Raw genomic sequence first — 21,856 nt, forward strand, 5'->3', positions numbered from 1 at the left:
TGTATGATATTGAAGACTTTCTATGAGGATGCAATGTGTAACTGGTAAAAATCAACGTGATGAAAGTTTATTTGCCAAATAAGCCTACTACAATCAGTAAAATTTTTCCAAAAGGAGGTTTGTGAGAATAATGTTTTTACTAAATTGTATAATATTAAAGACGTTCTAACTTCAATGAAGATTACACATGTATGTTAATGTTTTAATTAAATTGTATGATATAATATGATTAATTTATAGTCCAACAATCATCAACACAATAGTTAACTTGTCTCTGAGACTCAGACCCATATGGCCATATCCTAGCGAGTAGCGGGAAGCGGGCCCTACAACCGAGTAGTCTCATAGCGGATTAGCGGGCTTTCTCGCGTTCAATTCTTCACTCATTCCTCGTTTCCTTCTCCTTCAATTTTTCTCAACTAAGTAAAAGTAATGGAAGAAACAGCGACGAAGACTGAGCCATCTTCAAGCGAAGCTCCAATTTCAAAACCATGGCAATCTTATCACACTGTTTACACCAACGCCAAAGCTGGTCTAATTCATTTTTCTTCCCGCTTTTTCTTTTGTTTTCCACTTTTTTTTTTTATCAAATTTTTGTGAATGATGTTCATTATTTTTAAGTTTCATCAATTTAATTGAATTTCTTGGCTAAATTAGTAATACATTGATGTTCGCTATCGTGATCAGCTTCATTTTTACTGAATTTTAATCTCTATTTTGAATATTTCAAAAACTTGAAAATAAGGGTTTGAATCTAATTAGCAATAAAGAAGAAAAAATGAAAGTTGATGAGTTGAATTGAGGTAAGCCATTGGGAATGTGTGATGTTCCAAGCGTGTAATTTTGAATCTATTGGATTTTTTCTAGGGTGAATTGGCAAAAGTTGGGTGAAATATGGTTCAATCTTCCAAGAGTGATGAATTGAGTATTAACCTAAAATTATATGAAAACGATGCTATATTAGAGTTCTAACGACGTGTTTCAAACTCCAATATCACCAAGATCGAGTGTATTAAGTCTTGTGATGAACAAATTACACTATCAATGAAAACAATGTTTGTAGGAGATAATAATGCAATAAAAACAACACAAAGATTTAATGAGGTTCACCCAATTAAGGCTACGTCCTCCCGTGTGTAGTATCTCACTTATATTATCACAAAGGAGTTTAAAGAACTCTCAAATTGGAGAATTACAATAGAGAAGAGATTAGGCTTGTGTTTGGGCTTAGGGATTTTTGTAGATGTGTTACAATGGCATATGAGACCTCTATTTATAGAGGTTTGAACCTTAATGAGTATTACATAATTAAGGCTAAGGATTAATGCACAATAAACAACTTTAAGGAACATCAAGAGTCAAAAACCAAATCCAATGCTCGATCAAGGCAATGCTTCATTACTTGGATCCCTCATACAAGAATCTTCACCCTTTAGCCTTCTCATTAACTATCATTCATCATGCCTTAATTACCATCATAATATGCATGTTTAAGTGCATCCATCAACACACCATTTACACCATGCATTGATCACCAACTTAAACACTATCATTTAACACACAAATTAATCAACCAACTTAACTACACATTAAGTAACCGACTTAAACACCCAAAAGATTCCACTTCTATGCACTCACTAATGCATAGTCATGAATGGTGCACTCAAGTCACTAATTAACACTAACATTATATGTAATGAAAGAGATTCACACACACCAAAGATCTAAAATTGAGGTTGAAATGGATGTCTATGGTGTGTATGAATATAAGAATCAAATATGCAAGTATGAAATGAATGGCAAAATGAACAAAGCAATAAACTACACAAGATTAAAAAGTTCACCAAATAAAGGGCTACCTGCACCATATCTAACTGGGATAGTATTAATATTGTGTTTGAAGAACAAACGTTAAACCTGAAGGAATTACGATGGAGGTTTAATGACGAAGAGAAGCTAATAAGGGGAATAAATAAGCAAGAAGGAGAGCTTTATAACGAGACTTTTAGCTACTTAATGGTGACCTAGGAGTGTGGTCAGGGTGCTTGTTCGAGTACTTGCTGCCTAATAGCTTCTTGTTGGACTACTTGCATGTTCAACGTGTCCGATGATCCCCTAAAATCTCTCTTGCCATCCTACACTTGTCCTAGCTTTGTTGTAATACTTAAACCAACTAATGATTGAATAATCATTTGGCACTAAGATTCTTCCTTCCATCCAATCCCAAGTGAACACTTGGTCCTTCTTTTACCATACTTACATACTTAATTAATTACGTTAATTAAGTCCTAATTACTTGGTGAACAAATCCTAACAATATAGAAAGACTTTATTTAACTTGTTAAAATAGTACGATTGAGAAGTTGTCGAATCTTAAGCCTCGTAAAACTAAGATATTTTATTGATTTGTGTTTCGGAGAAATGTCCACTTGTGATTGCAATTGTTGTATTATTGACATTAGAAACTATCATCCTTATTTGTACAATGTTCAAGCCTTCTTGTATGACAAACATCCTTAGTTTGTCTCTTAAATTTAGTATTTGATGTACCAAAACATCTGAGAACTAAAAGTAGGGCTATGTATGTGCATTAGATATATTTTCCTTTCAAAAAGTTAACGTATTTCCTTGATCAAATTGCATGACTTATATGATATTTCCTTTTAAAATATGTGAGTGAAAGGTATGTGCTCAAGTGAACTAAAGTGAATGGAATTGAACCAGATTGATATGAACTAAATTGAATTGAGAATAAGTTTGGGCCTTTAGACCATGTAAAGACTTGTTTAAGTATGTTTAATATCTTCGTTTGTGGATTAAATCTATTGCTTTGTTCTGTGCTATTTATGAAAAATCATTGTTAAAAAAAAGGCACATAATATTCTAGGTATGGATGGAGTTGACAAGGAAAAAGTACAGAAAGTAGTTTATGAAATGAGCAAAGGGTCAAAGTATTTTGAAAACGAGGAACGCAAAAAGGCCCTCATGTGTCAGAAGATTGAGAACATGCGTGAAAGGCGTAAAAAACTTTCGACTGCTGATATATCTTACTATCAGAAGGTTTGTTTTTATATATGTATCTAGATATTCTTTTAAAAATGGATTTCTGCGTTCAAGCATTCTAAATTTTAGATCACTAGTTAAACTTTGGTATTTGATTATCTTAGTGCATGTGCAATGTGCAGGTTGCTGAAAGAAGAATAACAGAACTAGAAGCCCAACGTGACTTGTCAAGGATTTGGCTTCACGTAGATATGGATGCCTTTTATGCTGCTGTTGAGACATTGAGCAATCCTTCACTGAAGGGCAAACCGATGGCTGTTGGCAGCTTGTCTATGCTATCTACTGCAAATTATGAGGTATGGTGGAAGAGTATGAATTATAAGTAATCTTCCTATTAAGCTATGTATGTCTGTGTGTTTCACAGAAAAGTTTAACATCTGATCTGCATCACTGCACGTGATGACTTTTGATTATCTTGCTACTGACTTATTCACAAAGAAACTTGTCTCTTTTTTAGGCACGTAAATATGGTGTTCGTGCTGCAATGCCCGGATTTATTGCACGTAAATTGTGCCCAGAGCTTATTTTTGTTCCAGTAGATTTTGAGAAGTACACTTACTACAGTACTTTAACTAGAAAAGGTTTGGGCTAATTGAGATGCTATATGAAGTTGTCGTTTTTATAATATTTTAACGCCAATTAATTTGGTTCTAAATAATCGATTTCCAGTCTTTCAGCGATATGACCCTAATTTCATTTCCGCCAGTTTAGATGAAGCATACCTTGATATAACTGAGGTTTGCAGAGAAAGAGACTTGAAAAGTGATGATGTGAGTATGCTTGGTGATAATCTCTTGGAAAACATTTTCAGCTCTTTTTGTCTTTTCACTTACTGCATTTGTTCATTTGTGCGTGTTACTCAAGTTTTTTTTGTGCAACTTCATTTAACATGTTCTCTTTTTTTTTTTTATTGCCAAGGTTGCTGAGGAGATTCGAAGAAGGGTTTTTGAAGAGACCGGTTTAACATGTAGTGCTGGTGTGGGTCCTAATCGGTTACTGGCTAAGGTACTTTCTTTTACATCTACTTATCGGGCATACATATGAGGAACGTGACTTTTATATTTGGGTCCTTTTTACATTTTTTTATTTTTTGTAAATATTAGCTAAAATCGTTGAATATGTTTATAAATTGTGGGTGTTAAAGTTGATTGATGAATTATTCGTAAAAATACGCGATTAGATCAAGATTAGTATTAGAAACATTCTCTCATGGTGACATGATTTGGCGCTTTATACAACAATGATAGTACTAAATGTAGAAGTTATGAAGATTTGAACAGTTTAGAAAGAGTAAACAACTTTGTGGACATTGTACAAGTATCCAAAATTGTATGAGTAGCAATTTGGGGCAAGTGTGTGATACATGTTTTTGAATATAGGCAATGATTGTAGTAGGTATAATCTTTGCTAGATTCAACAAAAAGAAAAATTATGGTCTGGAGGGACGTAGGCACTAGCCCACTAACCACATAGGCGTTAATGAACAATCAAATATGTTGCAACAACGTTTTTAACATTCTTATTCATGATTATCCTCCATCCCAATTTGATTGCCTTTGATGATTCAGGACTTTAACTTAGTGAAGAGTAGCTCAGCAAATTTGCTCATAGTAGATAGTTGATAGACAGATTTATTAGGAATGAATCTTTGTGGCCATAGTGCTAAAGTACTTTTCCATTCACAGTCGCAAAACGACTTTTGCGGACTATGTGGATGGTTACACAGTCTCGACCTTAGTTGCAGTAGCTTTAAAACCTTTACAATATGGTATTGCGGACGATATTTTGCACAATGTGTGTTGGTCTTTTGGATGTTTATTTATATTAAGGCAATAAACTAAAGAGGGTGTATGAACTTTGGAAAACTGTGCAAGTCTAAGTTAATGATGAGGATCAATGTTCACATGCAAAGTTAGAATAATGGAATGAAAATGAGGTCATTTAGTTACTTAGCTACCACTTCATAACTGATTTTGAGCTTATCGAAATGTAAAACCCTGTTATGTGACTTGTGATTTGAAATTATGGACTAATGGCCATTATAAGTTGTTATTCGAAAATATTAGCCTTTTTTTCTAGTGTATTAGGTTTTACAAGAACTATTATAAGCTTTTAATATAAATAGGTGTTCCTGATTACATGAATTACTATAAAAATGTTTTTTTTTCCAAGTTAACAATTCACAATGTGTTATCCGCAAAATGAGTCGTAACAAATTACTTGATCCTCATTTTAAAGAGCCTCTTTTAGTGACCTTAGGCTCTAGCAAATTACGTGCAACTTTGCTTTTCATTGACATTGTGTTTTCTTCCTTCGATAAATCAATACTAGTATACTAAAGCAAACCCTTTATGTATCATGTGTCGCAATCACATAAATTATTTAGTTGCCTTAATTGTAATGATAGTATTGGTAACTAAAATTAGAAAGATTCAATGAATATTCGTCATAGTTAAACTAAGTTTGTAAATCAATGAGAATATTTAGATACAAGTAAACTATTAAATATCTAAGACACTAAACAATTGATATATAGTAGAATAATAACTTAGTGAAAAAAATATTCGTAATTGACACGAACTTCAAACTAGTATTTTCCTATACAAGAGAAAATATGTGTCTCATGTATTCCAAACAGGCCAATTGATCAAGTCACAATCACAACAAGCCCACCAATGATGTTATGTTTTAGAATCCGTTGAATATCATGGATGTATATTGTATTATGTTGCAAGGTTACAGAAATTATAGCATTTTATTGTGTGTGAATCTTCTCCTTATGATGTTCGATGCTAGATTTTTTTTTGAGGATGGGTGGAGGTGTTTGATACTAAAATAAAACATTGAAGTGGGATCATATGAACTCCTCATGATTGGAGAGAGGTTGAGGGACACTAGATGCTAGATATTTTTTTTCTATTATTTTTGGGTTGAAAATGCTAGTTTTTTTGTACAAAAATTTTCTCTCTGCCTAGGAATGTCTTAATGTGTGTGCTCCTTTGTCCACTTTTTTGCTTGTGTTCAAAGTGATCAAAGGGCATAATTAAAGTGATCGAAGGGCATAGTGATTTTTTTCTTTTATGATTTTCTTTTCCATGTGTATTTCACTCCATATGCTCTTTTTATTATATGCTTTAATGGACTCAAAACAAGTATTTTGATTTGGGTGTCCTCATCTTAGTTGTATGCCAGTGTGATTGTTAGTAAGGTATTGACTTGAAGTTTTGCATTTTTTTGTATGCTTTTTAGGTATGCTCAGATATAAACAAGCCAAATGGACAATTTATTTTGCCAAATGATAGAATGGCTGTCATTACATTCATATCCTCCCTCCCAATACAGAAGGTACCTTTATTTTGAGCCTTTTCTTTGTTCCATCTTTTCCTTAGAAGGTCACAAAGGGCCTAAAGATTGAAAAATCAAAATCAAAATGAACTGTACAAATACATATACAGCATATGCCTTTTTTGTTAATTGATTGCTTTAAATGCTTTATGAACAGATTGGAGGCATTGGCAAGGTTACTGAGCATATCCTAAGGAACGCTTTTGAAATAAATACATGCAAGGATTTGCTTGAGAAAGGAAGTTTGCTTTGTGCATTGTTTTCTCCTTCATCTGCAGGTCATTGATCGTCCTATGGTTCTTCTCCTACCTGAGTATTATGGAATTTAGAAACATCCACTTGAAAGTTAATGATCTAATCTATTTGCAATTATATAGTTTGAAAAAATTTTCCCTCTTAAACATCTTGCCGAAGACAATCATTTTATTTTCATAAAAATCACTTTCCAAAATGGTATCAAAAATCATAAAGAAAGCCTCTACTTTGAGATGGTCTATTAGTAGTATGTTTTAAGCTTTATTTGAAAATGTCATTAATAAAACATTAGCCAACTATCTCTTTGTTTATAGTTTTCATTTTGGAATTTCAAATTCTGGTCAAGGCAACAATTGTTTAGCTTCACTATGGGGTGTCTAGTACTTCCCCCACCCCGCGTCTCTCTCTCTCTCTCCCTTTCTTCTTATTATAGGCTATTTGGATTGATAATCGATATTGATTGTTTTCCTTAAGATTGTTTTTTCTTTCTAAAATTAAACTTTCTTGTGATGATGATTTTTTTGCGACACTTTCCAACTCATAGAACTATGGGTAGGACTAAACAATTCTTTTTGGATTTTGATGCCCATCACTTTTTAATTGCTAGCTCTCCTTGTGACACTTCGTACTTAATAGATGAATTCGTGAGTTAGGACTACAAAAGTTTTAATTATATTGCTCAACTTACATCAATCAAATTTGATGACATTGTAAAGTTGCTGCAGATTTTTTTCTCTCTGTTGGATTGGGGCTAGGGAGCACAGATGCTCCACAGGCCAGGCTACGGAAGAGCATGAGTAACGAGAGAACATTTTCGGCGACCAATGATGAAACTTTCTTGTATAAGAAACTAGGTAAAAGCTTCATATGAAATCAACATAATATTGTTCAACTACTTAGATCTTTCAACCTTGATTTTATATTGTTAAAGCATTCATTTTGATGTTAAAAAGTTGTGTGAGGTTGTAAGAGGATATTGAATTGGTGCAACCTCTTGTCCTTGTTCAGTTGATGAAAGGTAGCAGAGAAAAGTGGTGGGTGTGCAGGTGTAACCGAATAAGCTTTTAGTGAATTAATGTATGACGACTTGTAAGTGATGTGAGAAACCTGAGGCCGGTCAAACTGGTGGTTGGTTCATTGGTACCTTCCAGTTTTACTGAAAGTGACAGCCTGGCTGGTTCAACATATTCTGCCTCATGGTGATAGTGGGTCATGGATTGGACCGCTTGCCAATTTCGGTGACTATAGGAACAACAGGAAAGTGAGGAGACTTATATTAATCCAGCCTAAGGCTGAATGGACCAACCAGCCAGTTTCTGGTATCTAGTGGCTTCTAATCTGTTATACACAACTACTTATGTCAAAGTAGAAGTTTTCATTTTTGCAAATGTCATTAGTAGCTCCCTGATATCCTTGTAACATCAAATTTTTGCTGCATAAACTTTAAATTTTTGCCTGTTGATGATTGGGTACTGCAGCTTATTTTACTTTCTTTGATTCCCTTTTGCAGCGGAACTTGCTGAGACGCTTGCAACTGACTTGGAAAAGGAAGGACTTTGTGGTCGTAATCTGACACTTAAACTGAAAACTGCGCATTTTGAGGTGATATCTGATTTCTGCATTATTAACTCTTTGGTCTGTTCCCAATTTCAGACTTTTACTCGTATCAAGTGAATCATCTGTGCATGTATTCCAGTGTATATATGTGTTAGACAAACATAAAAGAATTGTAAAGCTTTACCATAAATTAGCATGAAAAACACTCGGGAATTTTCTTGTGTGCTACTAAGCTCTCTGATGCTGAAATTTTGGGTTAGCCATGTAAGAAATTCAACAGAACCTTCTTTTTTCTTTGATTATAATTCAACTTGTTGAAGCAAGAGCCAATTCCCCATAATATTGGTAATGAGTTTGATTATCTCATTGCCCATGCTCTAGCTTGCACATCTTGAGAGTGAAGATGTGAGTGGCATGGGATATGGGAGGATAAGCTTTGGATCACTTGATGAAGTGATCATTGGGGATGGCATGACAGGCTTTGATGAAGGCTATGGAGTGCTAAAGGAAGGTGTTGAGGGGTGCCTTGATCAAGGCAAGGCTCGAGGGAAGCATTGCACGACCAAGACAGCACCTCACTTGAAGGCAGCAGGCTGCTGAAGGACCTCACTTGAGGGAAGCATGGCTCGGTCGAGCAGAGAGCAGTCCAGTTTCTGACGCCTATTCTGTTTTGTTGCAGAAATGCTTGGACTTCAAGGCCTTTGGTGATTCTAATATGTTTTAGACTATATATAAGGGTCTTAGAACATCATTAGAACATAGGAGAGAGTCTAATACTTAGAATCAACTAGGGTTTTGAACCAAGAGAGTTCATTCTACATGTATTAGTGCATTTGAGGGAGATTGACGTCAAAGGTTCAATATTTTCTTTGAAAGTGTTCTCAAAGGTTGTGTAAGGCTTGTCATTAGTGTATGTTGATATATTAATGAATGTAATCTTTATTTGAGGGGGAGGTATCTTTAGATACCTCATAAATCTTGTTGTTCTTGTTCTTTGGTGTTGTGCTCTATTTTTGTGCTTTCTTTGTGTAATTGTTCTTCACCCAACATCCCAAACCCTTGCATATCACAACTAATTGAAGCTACTTTTGATTATCAAATCTCAATGTTCAACTGAGTTCATAAATAACTTTGTTTTGGATGTTCAGGTTCGAACTAGAGCAGTAACATTGCAGAAGTATATATGTTCAAGTGAGGATATACTGATGCATGGCAAGAAATTGCTGAAAGCAGAACTTCCTGCATCACTAAGACTAATAGGTAGTTCTAATTTATTTGCTAGGTTTATAAAGTGTTCCTAAAGTTCCATGTTACCTTTGTGGATGGTAACTTTGAAATTTCCAAGTAAAGATAATCTTTATTTTATTGTCTTTAAATTAATAAATTTTTCCCAAATTGTTTGTTAATTTTGTTGTCAACTTTGGGGTGGATCTTGGCCTGATCACTGTACTGTATGATGTATGGTTGCACTATCTTGAGTCCTGGGTGTATGTGATGAGTGATGCCGTGACCAAATAAATAGTACTCCCTCCGTTCCTTAATGAAGTTACCATAAGGAATGTTCACGGTAATTAAGAAAAATAGAATCTTTTAGATAGTGGAGTTATTATTTTATTTTATCATAAGGAATGTTCACGGTAATTAAGAAAAATAGAATCTTTTAGATAGTGGAGATAATATTTTATTGAATAATAAATTTGATGGGGAAAAGTAAGGACCATAAATATTAAAAGAAAGTTGGTGGAAAAAATAGGGGGACCACAACTAATAAAAAAATATTTTTATAAAGTTAGTGGGAAACATGTGGGAACCATAAGCAACATAAAAATGTTAAAATGAAGTCAGTGGAAGATATGTGGGGTCCATAAACATTATTAAAATATTAAAATGAGGATGGTTAAGTTATTTTTGTCCAAAATTTGTGATATAAATGGAAAGATTCCTTATGGGAATAACAAATGAAACACCTCAAAATAGAAAGTGGGAACTTCTTTAAGGAATGGAGGGAGTATTACAGTTGAACATTTGTTGTTCACCTTTTTTCCTGGTTTCTCTTGGACTTTGCTGCTTCTGAGAGTTTCTTAAATTACTCAGTTAGCACTTAATTTTGTGCATTTGCGCTCCTTGTTTCTTTGCTAGTAAACTTTTAGTCCTCAAGATTGTATTTATCATATTATCATTCATTTCTTAAGCTATGTTGGGATCTTGATATGCAGCAAGTTTTCAGAGCATTATGGTCATCATGCAATTTCTCGGTAGGTATTCAAGGTCCCTTTACCCTTGAGGGCCTGAGGCCATGAACCATGGTTCATTTATCAAATTTTGGTAATTTTAGTGAAGCGATGTAGGACCAAATGTTATTTGTAGTGTGTATCTAGGAATTTCTTGTCTCTTTGTGAGTAATATGCCACTTCCGGTGTTCTGCCAACCCATGCGTGCCCTGAACTTTGATTTTAAATTTGGTCGTTTTAGAGGCCTCATGATCAGAGTTTGAATGCTATTTAAATTTGAGGCTATCTACTCACAATTTCCCTTTTTGGTAACTTTAGCTCGTGTACCAGACTATAGTCTGTGATTATGTGAGGTCACCTGCTAAATTGTGCTTCTCCTGAGCTTGTGCTCTCAGTATTTGTTTAGCTTTGAGTTGATCTATTCCCTGACTGGTTTCTACGAGCCCCTATAAATCGATTTTGAACTGGCCAGTAGGCCCAGCACAAATCTTTTATTATGCGCGGTTAAAAGTCCTGTTCTGGGCATTTCTTTCTGTGCCTATTTAGCAAATCTTAATAGTGTCTGGATCTGGTTCTCTATTTCAGTCACTTACAAGATCCGAAACCTTTTGGCCCCTGAGCACAGGCTAAGCATTCACTAACCATGTTTATATGTGACCTGTTGCATCTATAAATAGTTATAAGGTAGTACGTTTAATGTGTTTTTATCTTTTGTATTTTAACAGGCCTTCGTATATCTCAGTTTAGTGAAGATAAAGCTGGTCCATCTGATCCCAAGCAGAAATCTATTACCAATTTTGTCATTGTAGGAGATACTTCCGGAGCTATTATGCGTAACAGTGACTATTCGAGGTTGATGGAAAAGGAAAATTCTTTTTCGAATGATTTTCGAGAGGATTTTTCCGCTAGTGACCTCAGTATTACTTATGATCCCAGTTCTATATGTGCCCATAATGATGCATTCAACAGTGATCAATTCTCAGATTTTTGCTGTATAGATGTAAACATTAACAATATAGACCGGAAAAATGTGCCTCTGAACAGTATTCAAGCAGAAGTAAGCCTCTACAACTTTTTATGTTTGTTTTCGTTCTTCGTTGTTAGAAACACTAATTGTTAACAATAGTATGAAATGATAGGAGTATATCATTACTTAGATCTTCTAAAACAGAAAATTCTCATTGTTTTTGGATGCTTGATTGTTTCCTTTTTCTTTCTTCTATTGTCCTCCCAGCAGAGTGCTAGGCCTGGTGGTCATATTTCAGAGGCACATGAACCTGTTTCTTTGCAATTGGAGTCAAGAGTTGGTCGCAGTAATACAAATCTCGATGAATTGACTGGATGCACCAATAATAGAAATGATGATGCTGTCCCTTCAGTAAGTCTGCAAGCACAATTCCAATGGGTGGACGAGTACAAATGTTCTATTTGCGGAATAGAATTGCCTCTCGAATTTGTTGACGAGAGACAAGAACACTTTGATTTTCATCTAGCTGAAAGATTGCAGGAAGAGTGCTCTAGTAGTAGCTCAATGAGTCACTTCTCTGAAAAAAGGTAGATATCCCATCCGTTTCCTCTCTGTTTGATGATATGTTTCTGTTAAATATGTAGTGCACCGATCTTATCATTCTGGGTAGACGCACTAAAACTGATCTCTATTGTATACATGTAAATATGTAATTGCTTTGGGTCTTTTGAAGAATATGTTGATTTTTGTCATAAAGATCTCATTGGATATTTTTGAAGAATTGACAGGCAGGTAGACTGAACAGTTTTTAATCTTTGTAATTTATTATTTCTTGACAGGTATATTCAGAAAGACCAGATTGTGAGCCAAAGTAGAAATAAAAAGCGCAAGTCATTGCCAGAAAAAGGCAAATATGTTTCTATAGATCAGTTCTTTACAAAGAGGAATCAGAATACCTAGTATTCTGTGTGTAAATGTAATCAATTTATAGCTTTATATATATCATAATGCAAATTATCCTTCGGCTGTTTCAAGCTTACCACAACCGATATATAAGCCAATACAACCACAAAACCATCCACATTGTTGGCAAAAGCCATTTTGTGGTTGAGACTAATGGCGCAACAAAAACTGCATTTTTGCACTTAGATATACAAGTCCTAGGATACAGTCATTCGATGGAAGAAATTGTTTGTTCAATGTTATTCTATGTCATTTGTTCCTGTGTATATAATTATCAGTGAATGTGTGCAATTTGTTATTTGAATAAACAGACTAATGTAAGAAGCTTGTTAGCCTTTTTTACAAGATGAAGTTTACATCTCCATTATACTTTTCCGGTTCAATTTTTTCATGTTTTGCAATTTCATAGTGTATACTGTATAACAGCTAATTTGTGTGAAAATACAATCTTATCATGTTGAGATTTTTCTTTTGCTTAATTATGTGCAATAATATGAATGATAATACACATCGCTGTTCAAGCTATTAACAGGTCAAGTGTCGGCTGCATCCTACAGCATTTGAGTAGGTATTTATTTAACGTCGATCTGCTTTCAGTTTAATATCTGATTATCAGTAGCATCTGTTGCACTGTAGGTATTATTTGGTAATAATCTGCCCTCTTATTTTTTAATATATCCGACGGAAAGTCAGTTTATTGTATAAGCTGTCTCAGTTCTTAACAGGATTTTTACGTACAACCACAATAACAGCTGCACTAGCAGCACAGAATCAGGTAATTTATCCTCAACCTATTCTTTGCCCTGGATTTCTTTCTTTTTACTTTATTTATGCTGAGCCTTGAAAATTGATATGATATTTCAGATTAATGTCATAAAGATACGCTTTCTAGAAATATCTGACGATCATAATCAAAAGGGATGGAAGATTGGAAAATGTATGTAATTTTTTTTACCATAATAAATCTGACATTTAGGTAGGATTCATATGACCGATTAAGATGTGAAATGTCACTAATTTTTATTCTTTATAAATAATCCCTTTTGTTCCATAAATTTTGCCTTAATTTTCTTTTTAGTTTGCCTCATTAAATTTACACTATTTTTCTTTTTGGCCATAATCCATGCATTTTTTTCAATTTCATTTAAAATACCATTTTATCCATTTTTCTTATTTTTCCACTATTTATTATTAGGGAAAAATCGGTGGAATAGTGCAAATACTACTTTTGTTGAGCTTTCTCAAATCGCACTTAATAGATCATCCATCCCTGAGTTTGCTATAATTTTTTATTTTTTCGTTCCATTTAATTTACTCTATTTTTCTTTTATTTAATAGGAATTTAATTCTGACAAAATATTTTATTCTCTTCTATTAACCGTGGAAATTCTCCACCTACCCTCAAATCAAGAGTAGGAATGAGTCCGTAAACTGCAAATGCAATCAGAAAATAAAATCAAGGAAAAAAGAGGACCATCATCTGCCACGTGGCCTTACATCTCCCAAGATTTACTTATCCATTACAGAATTCCACTTTCTCCTATATGCTAAACTATATAGCAAATGATTTCATCAATTCTGTATCAAATTAATGTGGAATTTATCATTTTACCCAACAATCTACAATCCCAAATCAAAATTACACTTTCCCAAAAACTATGAGTATGAGCATAGTAAGAGCATCAACAAGAACACCATCCTCAATAAGTGGTATTAATATCCCAACAATGGAAGATATATTAAAAACCTCTAAAACTAGAAATCTTGATTTAAAACTGCAAAAGTTGGGACCCTTTTTTAGAATAACAGCAAAGAGCTTAGAGACAAACAAGGAGCTTGGAAAAGCTGAAGGAGTCATTAGGGTTTGGATTGATGGGAAAATACTTCATTTGGATTCTATAAGATTGAGCAGAGAGATTCTGAATATGCATAGATCAATTTTTGGTGTGGGATTGTTCCTTGGTGCAGTTGCTGTTAGGCATGGTTTTGATTCAGGTTGTACAACTGCTCAGTTGCTTGCTATCAATGACACTGATCTCTATCATTCTAAGGTTTTCCTCTGTCCTTTCTCTATGCTTCCCTGAATTCAATTTTTGTTTTAGCCCAGAATAATCAACACATTACTGATTTCCTTCTATAATTTCAACTTTTATTAAACATAAATAATCACAATTACAAAGGGTGCTTGCTAAAAATGTACTAAGATAACCATTTGGGCAACAAGATTCTTAGGTGACCCTAAAAGTAGGATTATTTATGGTTAATCAAAAGTTGAGATTATTATCGTGAAAATCAATAAAAAGTTGGATTATTCTAAATAATTTTTTTATGTGATTTCTCTGTCTCACATTATACTTTGCATTGAATAGCTGTAATGGAACTAATGATGTATTGATATTCATTGCAAAGTTGCATGAAGTATATTGAGAATTATAGTGCAAAAACAAGTCTACATTGTACTCCATTGTGTAGATTTAGAAAAAATTGAATCGTTATTTCTTGTATTAGTAAAAAGACTAAAAGTGCAAAAATAAGTTTCTATTGTATCCCATTGCATATATTTCTCGAGTTGTGAAAGACAAAAGGGGCAAAATAATCGCATTTTAGGTTGTTTCAAAGGTTATCTCATGCTTCCATAGTTTCGTTTCATAATTGATGTTACTATCAATTTCGTTATGACCATTGATAATTTTAATTATCTTTTATTTAATAGTTTAAGGTTGATAAGAATTGCATTGATAATATTTACGATCATATCAAAAGAAATGAGTTTTTAGTGTTTTTTTATATATTTTGAGATAAATTTATGAAAATTGTGAATTTATTATTGAGGCTCTAAATTTTAAGATTAGAACGTTTGCGGCATTTTCCCACTATGAATGTAGTAGATAAGAAGTGAGATTGATGTAGGAAAAGGGGGTAAAAACAAACTTAATCCTTTCCTTTTGTTTTCTTCATCATCCATAGGGGAATATTGTCCATGGGTACTTCCTATGAACTACTCATAGGTATTCTACCACCATAAAAAGTGATTTGGAATGTCTTTAATGCTCAAACTGTCCATTTTTGTTTGTTGTATTGATCAGGCAAGTTCTATTATCTTATTTTGAAGACTTTGTGCAGCTAGTAAGGTTCTATACTAGAATGGGATTCAAGGTTGTACAAGAGGTGGATGGTTCATCAGTTGCAGACCTATCTCATATGCTAGTTTGGGGAGGGAAAGGAACACGAATGAACGCTAATGTAGAGGATCTTCTTCTGAAATGGTGCACCGTGTTCAAACCCAGAAATCCGAAGGAGAAAGACAAATAAGAGAAACAAGAAGCCAATATAGAAGTATGATTTCGATGACTGCTGCGCCAGTTTTTCGAAACAACCCAATAACAATACAATTTATGTGAATCTGTTACATACACAAAATGTAGGAGATACATACATGTCAATGAACAGATTGACTGACCGGAGGATGGCTACTCATGGCGTTAGCGCAAGTGATAAGCCAAATTTGGGGTTTGTATCAATAGAATTGTAATCAAATTCAGCTGCCATTGTTAATATGGACTTAGGTTTGAATTCATGCTGAAGAAGTGCTCCGAAATTCCCCTGGTTATCGAGCTTCAACTTGATTAATGTCAGATCATCAACAGCGTGTGATCCTCCGACTGTCAAAGTATTCCCATTTTCGGAAAATCGGTTTTTAAACTCCACAACTGTTGTGGTTCTTGCTTGATCAAGGTAATATAAATATGATGCTTTAACTAGGTCACCCTTTTCGCTCCTGGAACATGTAGCAGGATACAAACTTCGTATGGTTAGGACAATGCTATACGGATCATCCTCTACAACGAAGGAAAGAGAAGAAGCGAGCACAGTAATTAACAGCGGATTGCACAAAGAACAATGGTCTTACAAAACAAACATTAGAATGTATAAGATTAAGCCTGTAAAAATTCTCAAGCAGGAAGCACCAAGAATTACAAATTTCAACGTATTTCCTGTATTGTAAAGGTGTAATGAAAATCGCGATTTAATATCTCATGCTCCCTACTGATATTTGGAATATCAATGGCCACATCATTCCTATTACAGCATCATCGTACCATTACCAGGGCCGTTATTACCAGGGTTGTTCCTGACCCTAGAAAAGGTAGGCATTTGCCTAGGGCCCAAAAGTAGAAGGGTCTAATACCTTAAACTTTTGGTTAATGAATGAAGGCACTAATTAAAAATTTGCAATTTATTATTAGTTTTTTTATTGATGAAAAAGTACATATGACACACCCGAACTACATTTATATTGATAATTATAATATATGGTATGTCTCTGTTATTTTTCAAACACCCGTTAAAGTTCAAAATAGACTTTTTATAGAGAGGGCTTATTTCATTCAGTTTGTCTAGAGCCATAAAATGCCAGAAACAACACTGACCAATACGGCGATCGAAACTATTATCGGACCTAATCTAGACTTACTATTCTTCTTTGAACTTATTAGCCTTTATTAGAAAGTATCCAATTAAGTTTCCCGAAACCTATTTTCTAAGATGATGACCGAAAAAGCTTGAATCTTTTTAGCAGCAAGATAGCAAGTACCAAAAAAGAGTAAAATAAGCCAAGAGCCTTACAAGATAAGAGATGTACAGGAATCTGGTTTCATAATGCTTATGCCAGCATTATACTTAGTAAAATCAGCAGCTGAAGTATCATAACCAGCCTCTACACCAATTACAGTATTTGGAGTGCCACAGGTGGCTGAAACATCAAAAACAGGGGACTTGTTCAAAGAAACAGATGAACCAAATGTTGCATGTTCATGAAAGTACTGAAGCTCAAGCTGCAATGAAAATAACATAATGCAAGCACTTTAGCTATGATGAATAACGAAGCACGACAACATTGAAGTTGGTGAAACATAATTAGCTAGTTAGTTCGCCTTTTGAATTCGCAATCCGCTCAAAATTCTTCAAAAATAGCCTAAAACCGACCATAATTCACTTTTTCCGCTTCGCAAAAAAATTAGCGAAGCATGTGACACTGATTGAAGTAACCCAACTTTTAAACGTTGAATTTCTATTTAGAGTCAAATATCATGATCTTGCAACTTAACATTTTGAGCTTCATTAGAGAATGAAGACAAATGAAAATCATTGATGTGCTTTTTTCTTCTGAATGATTGATAATAGACTCCATATTAGGGAATCGGGATTAAGGCTTTGGCATTGTTGTTGAATAGGAGTAATTGATAATAAAGCACAAACGCAATCGGATAACTCTTTCAAGCCATTGGCGGAATCAAAATTGACAAATTGTGATTAAAGTGCATACCTCACAAAATCTTTTGATAAACGTCCCATGCCTCAACCCTGAGGCTTTTTGATAAATATTTACCTCCGCATTGGCACTACCTCCTTCATAAATCTTAAATAGAATGGAATTCAGGCCAATAAAATCTACTAGTGTTTGCAGTATGGTTGATAGGCATATTACACTTTTAAAAGGCAATCACTATGATGAAGTCGAGATTTCATTTGTTTTGAATTATAGTGAACTATAGTAGAATGACTAATCAATTCATGTGCACTTCTTATTTAGATGAAGTTGCTGTTGATTTTTTCTATCAAGCGTCATTCAGAAGAAAGCTCTTTGTTATCACAAGTGTAAGATCGCGTACAACGTATATCAGAGCCCCAAACCAAACCAAGTTGGGAGCCCTTAATGGCATCGAGGTAATAAAATGTAGTTTTTTCCAATTATCTTTTTGGCCATACTATGTCCTTAACCAAATTTCAACGTTCACTACTTTGAGAAAACTTAAATGGTCAAATGCCGAGAAAATGAAGATGAAGGAGAATGTACCTTGGCAGGGGTGTAGTGAGGGAGCTTGATAGAAGCTATTGACTTAAGAGATGGCACGATATCAGTTAAAGTAAGGCTCGTGGCTATCTGCCAAAACAAGAGCAAAAACTCCTAATATTTTGCTTTGAATATAAATGCACAAATGAAGTAAAAATCGTATAAGAACCTACATTAGACTGCGTATCAACTTTGACATCAACAGCCGCATTCTTGTATTTGTATTGTGCAGCCACATTGCCAACTGAATGACTTTCTTTTTGTACAGTACTGGAAGTAAGGGCCTTCATGCATAGAATACATGATTCATTAACGAAACTTGTAAGTGAGAATTTTTCGAGTATCTACTTGATACATAGACGAAAACATATCAAGGGAACAATTTATACCATGATCTCAAGCAAGCACAGGCTCTATCATAACAAAATTAGACTGAGAAGGCAACATCTCTAACTTAAGGTCAGATGACCAGAGGCTAACAGATATGGGCGAAACATTAATTATGGACCTCTAATTACTAAACATACCATTATAGGCTCCTAATTATTAAATATTAAAGCGTCATTTTTCTAACTTTTTGGATTGGCCCGGGGCACATGCCCCTTATAGGGTCGGCCCTGCAGACAGCCAACCCAAAGATAGATGTTGAAACTTTTGAGTTGTCCAAGTGAGGCCTTACCATAGAATGGTTTGAGAGGACACATATGCAGCAGTCTCATGTACCATTTAACGATAACATATGCCATCTCTATATCGATAAAATCAGTAATTTTCGATAGTGATGAATTGATCAGCGAATCTGCTTAGTGCTTCAGTAATACGCTTTATTTTAGGTTTTATCTTCCCAATTCCCATATATAATACTAGCTATTTACTTCAAAGTCGAATTTTGTTTCACAGCTTCTACTAGGCAAGACTATATACAAAAACCGCTACTGTAGTCTGTAATGTCATATTGCAACATATTAGGTATATAAGCCAGCTTCTTCAAGATTCAGTTATTTTCTAAGAAATAGATGAAAAAGAATGCAAGGCAAAATCACCAGGACAAATTTACAATATAGTTCTCATTAAAAATGGAGATTGAAGAAGAAAGAATCCAGCTCCTATTTTCTCACAAAGTAGTTTATATATCCTGTGCTATAATACAACCCACATTCTAATCAAAAACCCACCCACCAATGCAATCATCAATTTCATTCAAACTAGACAAATGTTCATGACAAGGATCTAAGCCATATCATTATTATCATCAAACCTAGTAAATTCTTGTTCATAGGATCTAAGTCATATATAATTTCAAAATTTTAACAAGCGTGGCAACAGAAAAGACAAATTCATTCATAGTTCATGCCATTGATTAGTGCCTAGGATGTTAGATAAGATATAATAAAATTAGAGTTAATTATTTTGTTGAATTAGCAATGCAGCAGTGGGACAACAAAACAATTATTGATGCATATGAAGTTGCACAAGGTCAAAAGTTGCTGCCCCTCCACTCGAACCACTCGAGCAGGTAGACTCGACGTGTTGCTGGTCGCTCGACTCGGTTGAGCAGGATGGCTCGAGTTGGTCGAGCAAGCTACAGCCAGTCTTGCGTTAGCTACTATTTTGCATTATGTTTTGAGCGGGAGCTTTCCTTGATGTCCTTTATGTTTCCTTAGCTATATATATAGTCCTATATTGCATCTAGACATAGAGAACAAGTGAAAGAATCTTGTAATGCTTAAGAAGTGAGATTAATCTAGATAGAGAGAGCCAAACGATTAGGGTTCTTAGAGTGAGGGTTTACAGTTTCCCTTTGTAATCTCTATAAATTTTCATTCTCCATAGTTAGACCTGGATTAGTACATTGTAATTAAGAACTCTAATCATTAAATTGTCTTCATTTCTTTGGGTGGGGTTTTATAGTCTAATATCAGTTTAATATTAGGATTTTCCCCACCTTCTAATTCTTGGTGTGTTTGATTCTTTTTTAATTTTGCAATCTTTTTCGTTCTTTGTTTTAGAATCTTCAAAGAAAAAGCATTTGCTCTAACATCTAGAAATTCCTTTTCTCAGTCTAAGGAGCCAAAATTTCGGATGAAATCAAGCATGATATTCAACAAATATGATGATACAATTAGGTTCCTTTCATCCACATCTTATCAAATTCTTCGTGGAAAACTTTACATATACAAATTAAATGTTTTCAGCATAAAAGTTGATTCTTCAAAAAACATAATTAAATAATCCAAGAAATAAATAATTATAATAATTTTCTACACCTTTCTCCACAATGTTTGAATAAAAACACCAATAATGGCTTCTGAATCAGTTCATCTTTCTAACCCAAGTCACACTATGCTTACAATTTAAGTTTAAGAGCCAAAAGAACTTTAAAATAGACAAAATTAAACCCAGAAAATTGCATATAACCAAGAAAAATAAAATTTTGCAAAAAAAAAAAAAAGTGAGATAGAAGAATTAATACAAGTCCATCTGCAGTTTGGGTGGTGACAATGAATTTCCTTTCATAGTCAAAATCCTTGTACAAAATTTCTGCAGAAAAAAGACAAAGAAAATAAAAATTAAATTCAATAAGCAAAATAATAAATAAGAAAAAACCATCGCATGAATCACAATACTTCAGCATTTATATATAATAACTTTTTTCATTTATTATAGGATATCGGCTCTCTAACCGAGATAAAACCCGATTCTTAACAGATTAGAATGTTGAATTGTTCATACCTCTGGCTTTTTTGCCAATGTCTGAGAAAAGAGGGAATTGCCCTTTGCTCATACTTTACTAAAATGGAAAACTAACAATCGGATTTATTTTTTCCTTTCTTATCTTTGATTGAATTCTGGCTATATTTAGTTGAGATGATGGGCAAGTGGGGGCTGGGAGATGAAGAGAATTCTAGTGTAGTGTTGTACAGAAACAGAACAAAAAATGTTGGGTTATCTGAACTTTTTCTCTGCTCAATTGCCCACTTTCCAATTTTGGCTTGTCTTTCCAGCTCCCAAATTCCAAGTTCCAAATCCCTAAATTTGAGGGTGTTGGCAAAATTGGTCATAGTAATAAAAAATTTTGAGTTGGTTCAATTCACGCGTGTTACAATCTGGGCATTTTTTTATTTTTTAGGTAATTTTCAATTTTGATCTTAAAGATATCAATTTTGACCTTAAAGGTATCAATTTTCAAAATTGATACCTTCAAGGTCAAAATTGATAAATGCGCAGAAAATTGAAATATAGTTACATGCGTGTGAAATGGGCCGGCCCACACTTCGTCTTAACTTGCAACGGTCTCGTCCAAGTTTTTGTGATTTGTTTTAGGATTATTTTGAGCGGTTAATTTTATTAGTTGGTTTAATTAGTTGGTTTTAAACAAGTTATTATGAGCAACTGGTTTAAAAATAGTTTATTTATTGGGTTCGACAAAACTAATTGATGATCCAAAAATCCGATGATTCGATCTGATATTTGATTTAAAATTATAATTTGGATATTGGATAATAAAATTTTTGGGATTTGAATATCTAAATATTTGACCTTTTGAAAAATCAAATATCTCATATTAACAAGACTAAAATTGTAATTATTTAAAAGTATCACTTTTAACTAAATTTGAAT

The 21,856-nt window shown here is 34.0% G+C and overlaps 2 protein-coding genes across 5 annotated transcripts; one reads left to right on the forward strand and one right to left on the reverse strand.

Moving 5' to 3' along the window:
* Positions 1–257: 257 nt before the first annotated feature.
* On the forward strand, positions 258–16,414 carry LOC130806363 (DNA polymerase kappa). 4 transcript variants are annotated; one of them, XM_057671401.1, is made up of 16 exons: positions 258–532; positions 2,888–3,060; positions 3,186–3,359; positions 3,521–3,644; positions 3,733–3,833; positions 3,982–4,068; positions 6,313–6,408; positions 6,566–6,686; positions 7,389–7,517; positions 8,174–8,265; positions 9,369–9,480; positions 10,437–10,475; positions 11,177–11,508; positions 11,686–12,005; positions 12,258–14,432; positions 15,505–16,414. In XM_057671401.1, the coding sequence occupies exons 1-15, from the start codon at positions 433–435 to the stop codon at positions 12,376–12,378; spliced, it is 2,121 nt and encodes a 706-aa protein (XP_057527384.1). In that variant the 5' UTR covers positions 258–432; the 3' UTR covers positions 12,379–14,432; positions 15,505–16,414. The 4 variants fall into 4 exon arrangements, with proteins under 4 accessions (XP_057527384.1, XP_057527387.1, XP_057527385.1 ...); XM_057671404.1 differs by having other exon boundaries at positions 3,775–3,833; XM_057671402.1 differs by lacking the exon at positions 10,437–10,475.
* Positions 15,691–21,256, reverse strand: LOC130806407 (mitochondrial outer membrane protein porin 2-like). The gene is made up of 6 exons (XM_057671470.1): positions 20,969–21,256; positions 20,709–20,776; positions 18,409–18,519; positions 18,239–18,325; positions 17,008–17,216; positions 15,691–16,159 (listed from the first exon to the last, which is right to left on the reverse strand). The coding sequence occupies exons 1-6, from the start codon at positions 21,018–21,020 to the stop codon at positions 15,856–15,858; spliced, it is 831 nt and encodes a 276-aa protein (XP_057527453.1). The 5' UTR covers positions 21,021–21,256; the 3' UTR covers positions 15,691–15,855.
* Between the last annotated feature and the right edge of the window lie 600 nt (positions 21,257–21,856).

This window comes from Amaranthus tricolor, chromosome 2 (assembly GCF_026212465.1).
Source record: "Amaranthus tricolor cultivar Red isolate AtriRed21 chromosome 2, ASM2621246v1, whole genome shotgun sequence".
In the NCBI taxonomy this organism is placed as follows: Eukaryota; Viridiplantae; Streptophyta; class Magnoliopsida; order Caryophyllales; family Amaranthaceae; genus Amaranthus; species Amaranthus tricolor.

Bases quoted from the DNA above. Each gene is read 5' to 3' on its own strand.
- LOC130806363 (XM_057671401.1), top strand. From the start codon at position 433: ATGGAAGAAACAGCGACGAAGACTGAGCCATCTTCAAGCGAAGCTCCA. The intron at 3,360-3,520 runs GTATGGTGGAAG...TCTCTTTTTTAG, and splicing joins TATCTACTGCAAATTATGAG to GCACGTAAATATGGTGTTCG. The intron at 4,069-6,312 runs GTACTTTCTTTT...TATGCTTTTTAG, and splicing joins CTAATCGGTTACTGGCTAAG to GTATGCTCAGATATAAACAA.
- LOC130806407 (XM_057671470.1), bottom strand. From the start codon at position 21,020: ATGAGCAAAGGGCAATTCCCTCTTTTCTCAGACATTGGCAAAAAAGCC. The intron at 18,520-20,708 runs GTATTAATTCTT...CTATGCATGAAG, and splicing joins CCCAAACTGCAGATGGACTT to GCCCTTACTTCCAGTACTGT. The intron at 17,217-18,238 runs GTACATTCTCCT...TTTTCATTGCAG, and splicing joins CTCACTACACCCCTGCCAAG to CTTGAGCTTCAGTACTTTCA.